The sequence below is a fragment of the Mesoplodon mirus genome (assembly GCF_964341445.2).
Source record: "Mesoplodon mirus genome assembly, chromosome: 6".
Taxonomy (NCBI): Eukaryota; Metazoa; Chordata; class Mammalia; order Artiodactyla; family Ziphiidae; genus Mesoplodon; species Mesoplodon mirus.
The window spans coordinates 79,162,818-79,175,534 of record NC_138982.1 but is presented as its reverse complement, the minus strand read 5'-3'; the positions used below and the strand labels follow the sequence as shown (position 1 = coordinate 79,175,534).

Sequence of the window (12,717 nt, the reverse complement as noted above, 5' to 3'; positions counted from 1 at the left end):
AGAGGGGCTTTTGTTCTTTAAGAATTTGCGCCCACCAAGAAATGTCAAGAAAAGACATTGATGGCAGTGGGGGGTAAGGTTTGAATAAGGTGTTTAGGTGTGGAGATAATAAAATGTTTACTTTTATAAAAATAGTCAAATATAAAACAACATAGGCATACATGTGAATTTCTCAGGTAGCCTGATACTCCCAAAGCCAACCAAGAGATGAAGGCCACTGGTCACTAAGAACCCAATTACGCAGTTTTTAAAAAGGCATGTACACATTCATTGAAAATACTGAAAAAAGTGTACTGAAATACTGGTTTATCTAGGCGTGTGATTTCGGGGTCTATAGGTCACAAAAATCCTACGGTAAGCACATTACTTTTCTTCTATTTTAAACGGATACTTTCTTAGGTGCATAGAAGGTCATTGCAAAGGCCCTCAAAACCAAGACTCCAAGAGAGCACTTTCAGGGCGGCTTCCAAGACGCGGCGCCAACAGAGGTGGGGCTGGGCAGGGCACGCTGCCCGCACACTCTGAACGCCATGCACGACCCACACGCTCCACGCTTCTAGCAGGCCCCGCCCATCGCCCGGACGTCACGCATAACCCGTTCGCTCTGCCCTCACCTTCCACAAGCCCCGCCCCAGAGTCCTGCTCGGGTCCCTCCGTTCGCGGCGCCAGGCGACCTTGTGCTTACCCGCGCCACCGCCGGCCTTGGGGCACTGTGTTGGTGGCGGAGTAGGCGGCCATGGGGAGCCTCCGCGGCCTGCGCCTGGCGGCTGGTGAGACGCGGGCCGGGCAGGGGGTGGGCGGGAAGCCAGCTCGGCCGCTGTGGGTGGAGGAAGCCTGCAGCCTCCTCAGGCATGGCAGTTGCTCTGTTCCATTGCTTTCCCCTCAGGTAGTTCGGAATCCAACTGCAGGGTAGTAATAGGGGGAGAGAGCAAGGGATGAGCGAGCAACTGGTAAGCAAGACACTGCGGGCTAGCCGAGAGTGACCCTCGTACCTGGCTCTGCATCCACCCAGCTGCCACCAACTTAACGAGCCCTTTTGCTCCCGGATCACTTTTCCGACCCGCAGCCCCCTGTGAGCTCAGTTCTTAATGCACTTCCCATCCCTAAAACTACCCCATTGCCTGATTCATTCAGCTTTCCACGAGTGTTGAGCCTCCCCCTCCCCGCCACTCCCACCCCCACCATCTCTAGAGTTTTATCTCTCAGAGAAAACTTGAGTCTAGGGTTTCCTACCTATTTGGCATCTGATTAGGCAAGGGATATATGGTCTCCCAGAATAACAGTAATTGTTTTCCTAAAATGGGGGGGGGTACATTTCTTTTAAATAATTCTACAATAAAGTGCTTTGAATTTCTTGGAGGAAAGTGTTATGTAAATGCAGGATCTGTGGTTTGTTTCCCTTGTAGACATTTGTGTAATGACTATTTGGAGTCGGTTTAATTCGCCTTCTTGGGGAACCAGGAGAGCCTTTGCTTAGTAGGGGCTGAGAAATCAGAGTGTTTGCCTCTTGGCTGTTTTCTAGGCACCAGGGCAAATCACACTTTTGGTTACCTTTATGAACTTTGATAAGGTGTAATGATTGATTCCTTAGTACCAAAACGTTGTTTACTTCAGATTTTACAAGAAGAATCGCCCTAAACTTGACTATTGAGATAATGCAAATGTACATTGTAAATGTAAATGAAATAATGTAAAAAAAAAAGTTATCCTTGACATTTCTTATTTTGCATTTCAGTGGAGTATGGACTGGAAAACATGTCTCATGCTGAATATTATTTACTTCCTTTAAAACAAATACCCTTTCTGCTAAAAGAGATTGATTTCATTGATTTGTTCAGTTTAGATGAACTAATTCCCCTAAAATCTTTTGTACACATCCTGTTAACCTTTTCAGCAAGGTAAGTGAAAGAATCATTGCTCTGTAAAAAAAAACCCTGTAAAAGGGACTTCGACTACAGAACGAAGACTGAGTGTTTGTAAGTAATTCATCTTCTTGTCTTGAGAATATATTTATGCACTATAAGGATTCCAAAGCCTCTCTCCAAACTTTTGACGTTTAAGAACTTTACCATTGGGTAAAACAAAATTCCTTGAGCAATTTAAGAACAATTTATTTTACTCCAGATAGATCCACTAAGGATGTTATATGAGCAACTCTTCCCAAAGGATCTCTGAATGTCTGATGTTTTGTGAGCAACTTCAAGCAATTTGCTCCTTCACCCACTTTTGCCCATTTTATTTCTAAATACTTTGACCTACATTGTTTTACTTGATTGATTTCTCATAGTAGCCCTCTTAGGTAAGTCTTATCGTCTCCTCTCCATTTTACAGATGAATAAACATGGGTCCGAGGGTTGGTTGACTTGTCCCAGGTTGATCAGCCATAAAATGTTAGAGTCAGGAGATGAGTCAGTGCCCTCTAATTCTGGAACTGTGCTCTTTGCTTTGTTCAGACTGCTTGTTCAGATATATGTGTACATGTATTTGTCATAGCTAATAGGGTCTCTTTGGTGTGAAATGGAAGAGTCATGAAATGCAGATTTTCTTGTGAAATGGAAGCAGTCATTCATATGCAAATAGTTTTCAAGTAAGAGCGATTTAACTGGCAACTTTACTAAAGGAATGGTAGGTCAGATAGAAACATAATCTAGGCATACCTCATTTATCCAGAATATTATTTGGAAGAAGATACTTTAGGTGAGTGAAATTTCAAAAAGCCAAGGCTTAATCCTTTAAATGATGGACCCTTATTTTTAATTGTTTCTGTTGGAAATCTTTACTATACTCCCTTAACAAAGAGAATGTAGGCTTTTACGATCTTGAATTTGTTTACTGTTTTGTAGATGTACCTGTAGAAATAGGTCAGGGTTGTTAACTTTTGGTTCTTGGACCCTTTCACAGATGAGAGGTCCTGTGAACCTCTGAAATTGCATTCACATTTTTATGATTATATGCTTGTTTGGGGAAGAGAGGATCCATAGCTTCCATCCATTACTCAGAGCAATCTGTGCTAAGCTAAAAAGCACTTTTATGATTTGGAACTAAATGGCTATTGACCCACACTACTGTGGGTCCCATGAGGTAAAGATGGGGTCTGTTTTGTTTTTACTAAATCTTCAGCACTTGCCAGTGTCCAGCTCATAATAGACAGGCCATAGATACTTTTTGGAATAATTGTTTTTAATATTTTATTATTTTTAATAAAATAATTGGTTTTTTATAATTATTACTTTCTATATAATAATTATTAGATCAAAGGAATGGAATGGTCTTATAAGAATGTTTCTTCACACCTTCAGAAAAGATTTACTGCCCTAAACTCCTTTGACTTAACAGCAGATTTTAAAATAAATTTATTATTGTTATTTTATCAATGCAGCGGGCCATGGGCAGCCTCCTTGTCAGTTTTACCCACACCCTAGAGCATTAGAATCAATGGATAACTTAAAAGTCATGTAGTCATGTAGTACCCTAAGTTTACAGATGAGGAAACTTAAGGCCCAAGAAGGAAATTGACTTGCTAAGGGTCACACGATTACAAAGCTGGGAATATCTCCTGGTTCCCATTCTGATTTTATTTCTACTACATTCTGCTCCTTCATTGTACTTTTTGTTTGTTCTTACTAATCAGCCCTAAATGAGTACATGCCCATTTTTACCATTTTATGCCTCCAGTCTTTGGCTTTGCTTATCACTCCCTCCAGGTCTTGCCAACAGGTTTTTACTGAGCAAACACTGTGTGCCCTGTTCACTATGAAACCTCTGGAATTAGCGGACTACCACTCTTCCTAGGGCTAAAGTTTATTGCAATGAATAAGCAGACCTATATAATATACCTGGAGAGCTTATACAAGACAGTATATATTAAGTTATAGATTGCAGAACAGATTTTAAGTGCTGCTCTGGTGTCCTGACGCTGGTTCCTCCTGGCTTTGTGCATATCTCTTTCCAGTTTCACAGGTTGTCATGTTACACTGGTAGCTTGAGATCTGCCATGGTGAGGGTTATTGGCAAACACTACAAATCAGGGATTTTCCCCACCAACCCCCCTCCCAAGAGCCAGCATACCACTGGCTTTAAGAATTCAGAGGTTGAGGGTTCTTTTCCCTAAACCATGTAGCCTCTGAGAGCATAATCTGACCTTAAATATTTTTACCACTTTATCCTCATTTTCTTAGTGTTGACTCAAGTTGCAACCCCCTTTTTTTTTTTTTTTTTTTTTTTTATGCAGTACGCGGGCCTCTCACTGTTGTGGCCTCTCCTGTTGCGGAGCGCAGGCTCAGCGGCCATGGCTCACGGGCCCAGCTGCTCCGTGGCATGTGGGATCTTCCCGGACCGGGGCACGAACCCATGTCCCCTGCATTGGCAGGCGGACTCTCAACCACTGCGCCACCAGGGAAGCCCGCAACCCCCTTTTTAATGAAAGTACATAGAACAGAAAATTTTACAATTCATCCCAAATGGTAAGAGTAAATATTGTTCTGGTCATATATGTGTACACACACATAGGTATACATATATATAAATGTATGTGTCTATATTGGTGTACTTGGTCATTAAATAAAATGCATTTTTCCCTTTGGGGGAAAAAAAAATTCAGAGAAAGGAAAAATAGTGTAGGTTAGGATTATCTACTGAAGGTTCCATTGAAACAGAAGGGATGGGAGAGTGACACGAGCAAAGGTGGGGGCAGTAATGAGTCTGCAGAGGGTGTGGGGGGAGAAAGGGCAGTAGGGAGAGAGGATTATCTTGGATTTCAGGAGGTACTCATAGGAGATGCGGTTTCGCCTTTGAGGGTTTGAACCAGATGAATTTGGACAAAAAGGAAACCTTCAAGAAGAAGTCATTAAAAAATATTTTTTGAAAATTAACATGGTCGCTGCATACAGGATGAATACCTGCTACCTATGAAAATATTACAGTAATCCGTAGGTGAAGTGATGATGGGAATGACAAAAAGAGAATGTATCTAGGAAGTATTTTGAAGTAACTGTTAGTATGACTTTCAGACAGAGTAATTTATGGAAGACGTAAAGACTGAAGTTCTTGAGCATGGAGGACTGAAGGAGTGCTACTCCATTGTCAGAAATAAGAAAGTTGGGAAGGCTTACTGGTTTGGCAGAGAGGATGGTGCACTATTGAGTGGGAGGTGGCATTGAGTTATAGGTGAGGATGGAACCTCAGTCACAGACCTGAGGACAAAGGAGGGGTAAAGTTAGGGGAATATATGGGAGCCATCAGTGTAGAGCTGATTATTAAAACAGTGGAGGAGTCCTCCCTGAGAGCAGTGCGAGACAGAGGCAAACACTGAACCTTGGAGGCCTGACATAGTGTAAGCAATAGGAAGTGGCAGAGGATATTATAGAAGGTAGATCACAGAGGTCAGAGATGAAGGGAGAAAACGTGGTGGTGTAATGTAAGGGAGGACTGAGTCCTTGTAGAAGGATGAGATCATTAGAGTCAAATGGCCACAAAGATGGGAAGAGGAGAGTCAGATGAGCTAATGAAAAGATTCTAAAAGACATATTCATATGACTAGAAAGAGATCACTAATTTACAGCAATTTTAGTAAAATGAGTGGGGGAAGAAACATTATAGTTAACATGTGGGTGATGGGGTCAAGGTAGTAAATACATGCCACTTAGTCACTTGCACTATGAAAGGAAGGAGGTAGTATTTTATTTATAGGAGCTGTTGAGAACAAGTGAATGTTTTGTTTGAGATAGTGGACCCTCAGTACCACTGTGGTGTAATAAGCCAGGAATTCTCATCAACTGCCCATAGATGGTGAAAATTGATTCAGCCTTTCTGGAAAGCAGTTTGTTATTTATTTTAAGAATCTTAAGATTGGACCTAGAGATTATCATACTAAGTGAAGTAAGTCAGAGAGAGAAAGGCAAATATCAAATGATATCACTCATACGTGGAAACTAATTTGTAAAAGATACAAATGAACTTATTTACAAAACAGAAGCAGACTTATAGATATTGACAACAAACTTATGATTACCAAAGGGAAATGTTGTGGGGAGGGATAAATCAGGAACTTGGGATGAACACACATTACTATATATAAGATAGATAACCAGCAAGGACCTACTGTATAGCACAGAGAACTCTACCCAATATTCTGTGATAACCTATATGAGAAAAGAATCTAAAAAAGAATGTATATATGTATATGTATAACTGAATCATTTTGCTGTACACCTGAAACTAACACAACATTGTAAATCAACTATACTCCAATAAAATTAAAATATTAAAGAAGAAAAATGAATCTTAAAAGGGTTCATGTCCTTTAACCATCATATCCTTTAGCCCTCCACTACCAGGATTCTATATAAGAAAATAACCAGAAATGCCATTAAAGATTTATGTAGAAAACTATTCATTGAAATATTATTTGTAATAGTGAAAAATGGGAAATAAATCCAGCCATAGGGAATGATTAACTTCAGGTTATATCCATTTGATGTTATACAGGTATCAAAAGTATTTTTTAATTAATCTTGGAAAAGTGTGACATAAGCAAGATATGGAATTATCTGATTTTGGAAAATGTATATGTTGTGTATAAGTATAGGAAAAAGTCTGGGAAGAAATACGCCAAGTTGTTATCCCCAGATGGTGTGATTATGGATGCTTTTGTTTTTCTTCATATGTTTTTTTAGTTTCCCAAATTTTCTGTTATGAGCAAGTGTTACTTTTATAAGTTAAAAGGTTTTTCGTTTGTTTTAAGAGTGGAGAGGCAATGTTTGGCAGGAAAAAGGCAGTGGAAAGGAAGGATCTAGAGTTTATGAGAATTTTGGTACAACATCTCTCAGCAAGAAGGGTCACAGTTGGAGTGGTTCAGAGTGACGGAAGGCTAGTGTTCTTCCAAGCCTGCAGGGATGGATGAGAAAACAGATGGAGAGGTAGGGAATCTGTTTCTGTCACAAAACCTATTTAGGTCAGCAGCTAAGGCAGAGAGAGTTTCAAATAGCCACTGTTGGGAGTGGGCTGGAATGATGGGCGGAAAAAAGGTCACCAAGGAGTGGCCCCATATCACTGAAGTTTGGCCACCAGAGACATGGATACTTTGCTTTCCATAGGCCCACTTCCCCACCCCAACTTAAAAAAAACTGGCCAGATTCCAAAGGTTTATTTATAAATCTATTTTTAGAACTCTTAAGATTTTTTTTCCCATAGAAACAATGTTACAAATGGTAGTTAGGGTTCTAGCCAGCCCACAAAATCTCATAATGTCAGTGTGTCTTGCCCATTTTTCCTTCCTAGAATTTTTCACATCTGTTAGTTCCTCTGCGTTAAGACCTATAACTGTCCTCTTTTCTTTGCACAACCCACTTGAACTACAGTGTTGTGACACCACTTAAAAGGTTTCCACATTTATGTCTACCCACTTCTGTTCCCTTTACCCTACTTCTCCCCCACCCCTAGCCTTCCCTGCATTCTGCACCCAGATTTATCTGCCATAGTCCCCATGGTTAGTGTTACTTTCCTGCTCAAAACTGCTCTGCCTGTTTCCCAAAATCTTTTTGGGGTATGGCAGACAAAAGGCTCTCACTGTGGGGGAGCATGCCCAGGCACAACTCTCATAGCCAGAGTGCATTAGGCCAGTATCATCACTTAAATTCTCAACCCTAGAGCATCAGCAAGGGTGTTAGCAAGGCAGTTAGGCTTGTGAGCACTGGTTGCCTGGCAGGCAGATGGAGAATTCTCTGTGCAAATCATTGTTTGAAGCCAGAAGAAATCCATCCCTTTTCAGAATAGTTGCAGACAGGAGTCTGCAGTTGCAGTCAAGCTGTTCAGATCTCATCGCTGAAAAAGCTCAGAGCAAGTTAATGTTTCAGGTTTGTTCATTTGTTTTGTTGTGGTCAGCCTTTAGGGCATTCCCACCCAGCTTCTTCTAATGTAGAAAGCAAATCAGTGGTTTTCTATTCTAAATGAGCTCTGGGTGGGAATAAGAGCTCCAGCTTCCGTAAGTGACATAATTGCCCTAACTTATTCTTCTTTCTAGTAGGTTTACTGAGCAGCTACAAACATTTGGCATATGATTTCATCATAACTATAAAATACAGTATTGACTAGATAGCCTATGTGTAGGAACTTTGCCATCCTCAGGATAAGCATACACTTAGTTTTTTCCTCCTGAGACTTAAAATTGACTCCGATTCACAAAACAGACTTTCAAAGTTCCTTATTCAGACTTGCTTTTTCCTATCACAGCAAACATTTCAGGACAAGCAGTATCCTATTTCAATTTTAGAAGGATTAAATAGGCATTTGTGGGCTAGCATGAATACCGCCTAAGTATTTAGATCAAAAAAATCTTTCCATGTGACATGAAAAAGGAATGCTGTTGCCCCATAAACAAGGTGCTTCTCCCAGCCAGGATCATGGTAGCTCCTTGCCTTCTGGAACACTAGGAAAAGAGCAAGGTGGTTGGGCTGAGAGTCTCACAGCAGTGTGCTTGGGTCAGCTCTGTAGCTCTGGTCATTCATTGTGAGATAATGAGACAGTGGCTGTTTACCCATGGGGGCCTCCAGCTGCTGTAGAGGAGGAATGTGAAATAAAGCCTTTTCCACGGAGGATGAGGATGAGAACATGGAGGATGAGCTGTAGAACAGTTCACACTGCATGTCATCAAGTAACTGAGAAGTGTATTAGAGTCTGCATGCTCTGTAAAATCTGGAAGCTGGGGATATTTTAGTACTCCACAGGGATTCCAAACTTTCAGTGTAATGAGTTACATATTGATATGCAGAAGTTAGAAATAAAGCAGAGCTCCTTTTCAGTGAATTGCTTTTGAAAAGAGGGATTTTTTTTTCTGTAGATAGACTATTCATTCAAGAAATGAGACAGTAAAATATAACCTTAAATACAGACAAAAGCAGATCTTCTTAAATCTCATTAGAATCTTATTTATAGGATAGATTATAGGAATAGACCAGTGTATCTGACCTTTACAGCAAAACATGTCATATTTAAAATAAAAAAGTACTGAAAAATTGTTTAGAAAATACATAAGGTAGGGAGTAATATTTTGCAGGAAGTAACCTAATTTTGGAATAAGAACGTGTTTATTTCCACAATGAAAATTTTAATAACTCATCTTTTATAAGAGCATTTTTTAATTGGTTTATGGTTGATTTACAATGTGTTAGTTTCAGGTATACAGCAAAGTGATTCAATTGTACATATTTATATTCTTTTTCATATTCTTTTCCATTGTAGGTTATTACAAGGTATTGAATATAGTTCCCCGTGCTATACAGTAGGTCCTTGCTATTTCTCTATTTTATATATAATAGTGTGTATCTGTTAATCCCAAACTCCTGATTTATCCCTTCTCCACCCTTTTTCCTTTGGTAACCATAAGTTTGTTTTCTATGTCTGTGAGTCTGTTTCTGTTTTGTAAATAAATTCATTTGTATCACTTTTTAGATTCCACATATAAGTGATGTAATATGATATTTGTCTTTCTTTGTCTGATTTACTTAATATGGTAATCTCTAAGTCGATCCATATTGCTGCAAGTGGCATTATTTCATCGAAAAGAGGGATTTTGAATGCAGCTAGAGACATAGGTATTTAGCTCTGCAGGTGTGCCCTGGTCATTTATGTAGCCTATGTTCAACAGGGACTCTAGCTGGTTGTGCTAAAAAGCAGCAATTCTCAAACATGGCAGCACATTAGAATCACTTAGAAAATCTTTCTAAAAAATACTAATGCCAGAGTCCTCGTCACAGAAATTGGGATTTAATTGGTCTGGGATGGCCCTGTGTGTTGGGTTTTTGTTTTTCTGTGGTGATTCCAGTATACAGAGTTCGAAGTCCATCTTTTTAGAGTAGTGCTTCTCAAACTTTAGTATGCATAAGCATCATGTGAAGGGCTTGTAAAAACATTTTTCTAGTCCTCACCCCAGGAGATTCTGAAGGTTTGGGGTGGGGTCTGAGAATTAGCATTTCCAGGAAGCTCCCAGCTGAGGCCGAATAGCACTGTTCTAGACTTTAGAGTGTGTGGTATTGTTTTTCCTGTGTCTGGCACAGAGCGTGTACTCATCAGCTATTGAATGAATGTGGCTATTTGATTCTTGAAATTTAATGTTCATATGAATCAGTTGGATATCTCATTAAAAATATAGATTCAAATTCTGTAGGTCTGGGTTGGGAGCTGAAAGTCTGCATTTCTAACAAGCTCACAGGTGATGGCAACATTTGAGAATAGCAAGGTGTAACAAGATATATATCATGTGTAATTTTCTCATCTCATTTCCACCAAGGTGCACTAGGCAGATGACCTTCACCTGGACATCTTTGGTCTACCATGAATTGGGCACATTTCCTACTATACCCCATTTCTTTCCTTTTCTATCCCATTACAAAAACATATTGGAGTACAAATGAGTGAGAGTGACATTTTTATAGAGATAACATCAAATCCTCTCCAATTTTTAAAATATTAAATATCAAGTAAATATAAAAATTTCATAAACTATGTAAAAGTAAAAAACAATAAGATGTAATTAATACACATGTTTAAAAATATTCTTATTTAGAGTAATTTTAATTTACAGAAAAGTCACAAAGATAGTACAGAGTTCTGTGTACCCTCACCCAGTTAACCCTAATGTTATCGCCTTACATAACTCACAGTACATTTGTCAATACTAAGAAACTAACATGATACTTTGCTATCAACTAAAGGACAAACTTCATTTAGTTCTCTCCAGTTATTCTGCTGATGTCCCTTTTGTGTTCCAGGATCCAATCCAGGATACCACATTGCATTTAGTTGTCATGTCTCCTTAGCCTTTGCTGATCTGTGATGGTTTCATATTCTTTGACTTTCATGATCTTGACAATTTTGAGGAATACTGGTCAGATATTTTGTAGGATGTCCCTCAATTAGGTTTTGTTTGATGCTTTCTCATGGTAAGACTAGGGTTTTGGGTTTGGGGGAAGAATAAATAGCACAGAGGTAAAGTGCCCTTCTCATCATGTCATATTGGTATATAATATCCACATGATTTATTACTGGACTCATTTTATTTTTTATTGATGGACTCATATTTTTTACCTTGTTATAATCTATTACTCTTATTTATTTTGTTGCTCAAATTATTCCAGTTTAGGCTTTATCAGATCAGCTTCTGTGTCCCTTTACAGGCCCTCATCATTTTGTTTTTTGGACACTTCCTGACTTTCTGGCACTACAGGATGGATATTCCAGACTCATCTTGTATTTTCTCTGCCCCAACATAGAATCAACCAGTTTTCTCCAAGGAGCCCTGGTTCCTTTCATTGGATAATGGTATTTAGACACCAGGATCTGGCAATGAGTGTGCTTGTTGCTACTCAAGTGTCACTGATTCCAGGCCTTCCCAGTGGGTAGAGCTGGAAAATACATGTGTGTATACTAAACCATGTGTATACACATAATTATGTCTCTGTCTCATATCATCTCTCTATATGTATACACACATGTATATATAGAAAACTAAAGGTGCTTATACTGAGTTTTCTGACTCTGACCCAGCACCACATTCATTCTAGCCTTCCACCCTTGCTTTTGGAACTTCTTTCTTTGACAATGAGAAACCTGGCTCTCATTATCTACCATTTAGTTAGTTACTTGTTCAATCCTAGTATATACTTATAAAGTAGTTTCAGAATTGTTAACCAATACTCCTGTAAGAAACAAATTTGCCAACTAAAGTACATTTCTCTTTGTCTTTAGTCTTACAGTTTCCAGTCAAAACAATATTTTCCAAAGTTACTTAGGTCATCTTTTTTCCCACCTTAAAGTTTATAAGGTTAGATCACACATTTCTAATATAATTAGATACATTTGTCACAGTCTGATTTCCATCCTGGGAATCATCCAACATCCTGGTTGATATTTTAAAATTTGCATATATTAAAGCTCTCTGTGATATAGTTTTAGGGGTTTTGACAAATGCCATGATTTTATTTTTAAGCAGATCATTGGCAGACTTCATAACTAGCAACATACGTGCAACAAACCTAGCAGCTGATCTTCACACAGGTTAAGAAACAGTAACTTAGATAATCTTCTAAAAGCCTCTTCACCAGCATTCATTGAACCTTCATTTATCATCACTGGTTCCCAGAGATTGGTCATGTTCCAGGTAACGTCACTGATGATTATCTCCAGGAGAGTCTTGAATGATTCTGACAAAAAAAGCATCCCCACCACTCTGCACTGTCCATCATGGATTGGAAAGAATGGGAAGGAAGGGACAACAGGGCAGAAGACAGTACCTGAATCAACCTTGAGACTGACCCACTAGAGCCTCCAGCCAGCAGTAATAACTCTAAGGCACAGATTTACAAATTGTGAGCCCCCAGACCAACAGTACTGGCATCACCTGAGAAATTGTTGGAAATGCAAATTCTCAGGTTCCATCTGTACTTACTGAATCAGAAACTCTGGAAATGGGGTCCACTAGTGTGTTATGAGTCCTTTGGGTGATTCTGTTGCATACTAGAGCTTAAGGATTTATACTCTTAAGATTAACTAGCCATTTGCCAGTCAGAGCCTTATGGGCACAGTGAGGCTTCATCTTGACTTCTTGCTAAGGCTTTGGGGACACAGAACTGGTCAGCCAGGGACAGGCTGCAAGTGTAGCCAGATGGTTTAACCCTCTGGGTTTAATAGCCCTTTAAGGGCTGTTTTTCTTTTGGTTTTTTT

At 39.4% G+C, this 12,717-nt stretch overlaps 1 protein-coding gene across 1 annotated transcript in view; it reads left to right on the top strand.

The window, feature by feature from the left end:
* Positions 1 to 621: 621 nt before the first annotated feature.
* FAM162A (family with sequence similarity 162 member A) overlaps positions 622 to 12,717 on the top strand; it is a 37,943-nt gene continuing 25,847 nt past the window's right edge. Inside the window, exon 1 of the mRNA XM_082624906.1 lies at positions 622 to 770. Within this exon, the coding sequence (XP_082481032.1) occupies positions 737 to 770 (34 nt within the window). The 5' untranslated portion in view covers positions 622 to 736. The remainder of the gene's footprint in view (positions 771 to 12,717) is intronic.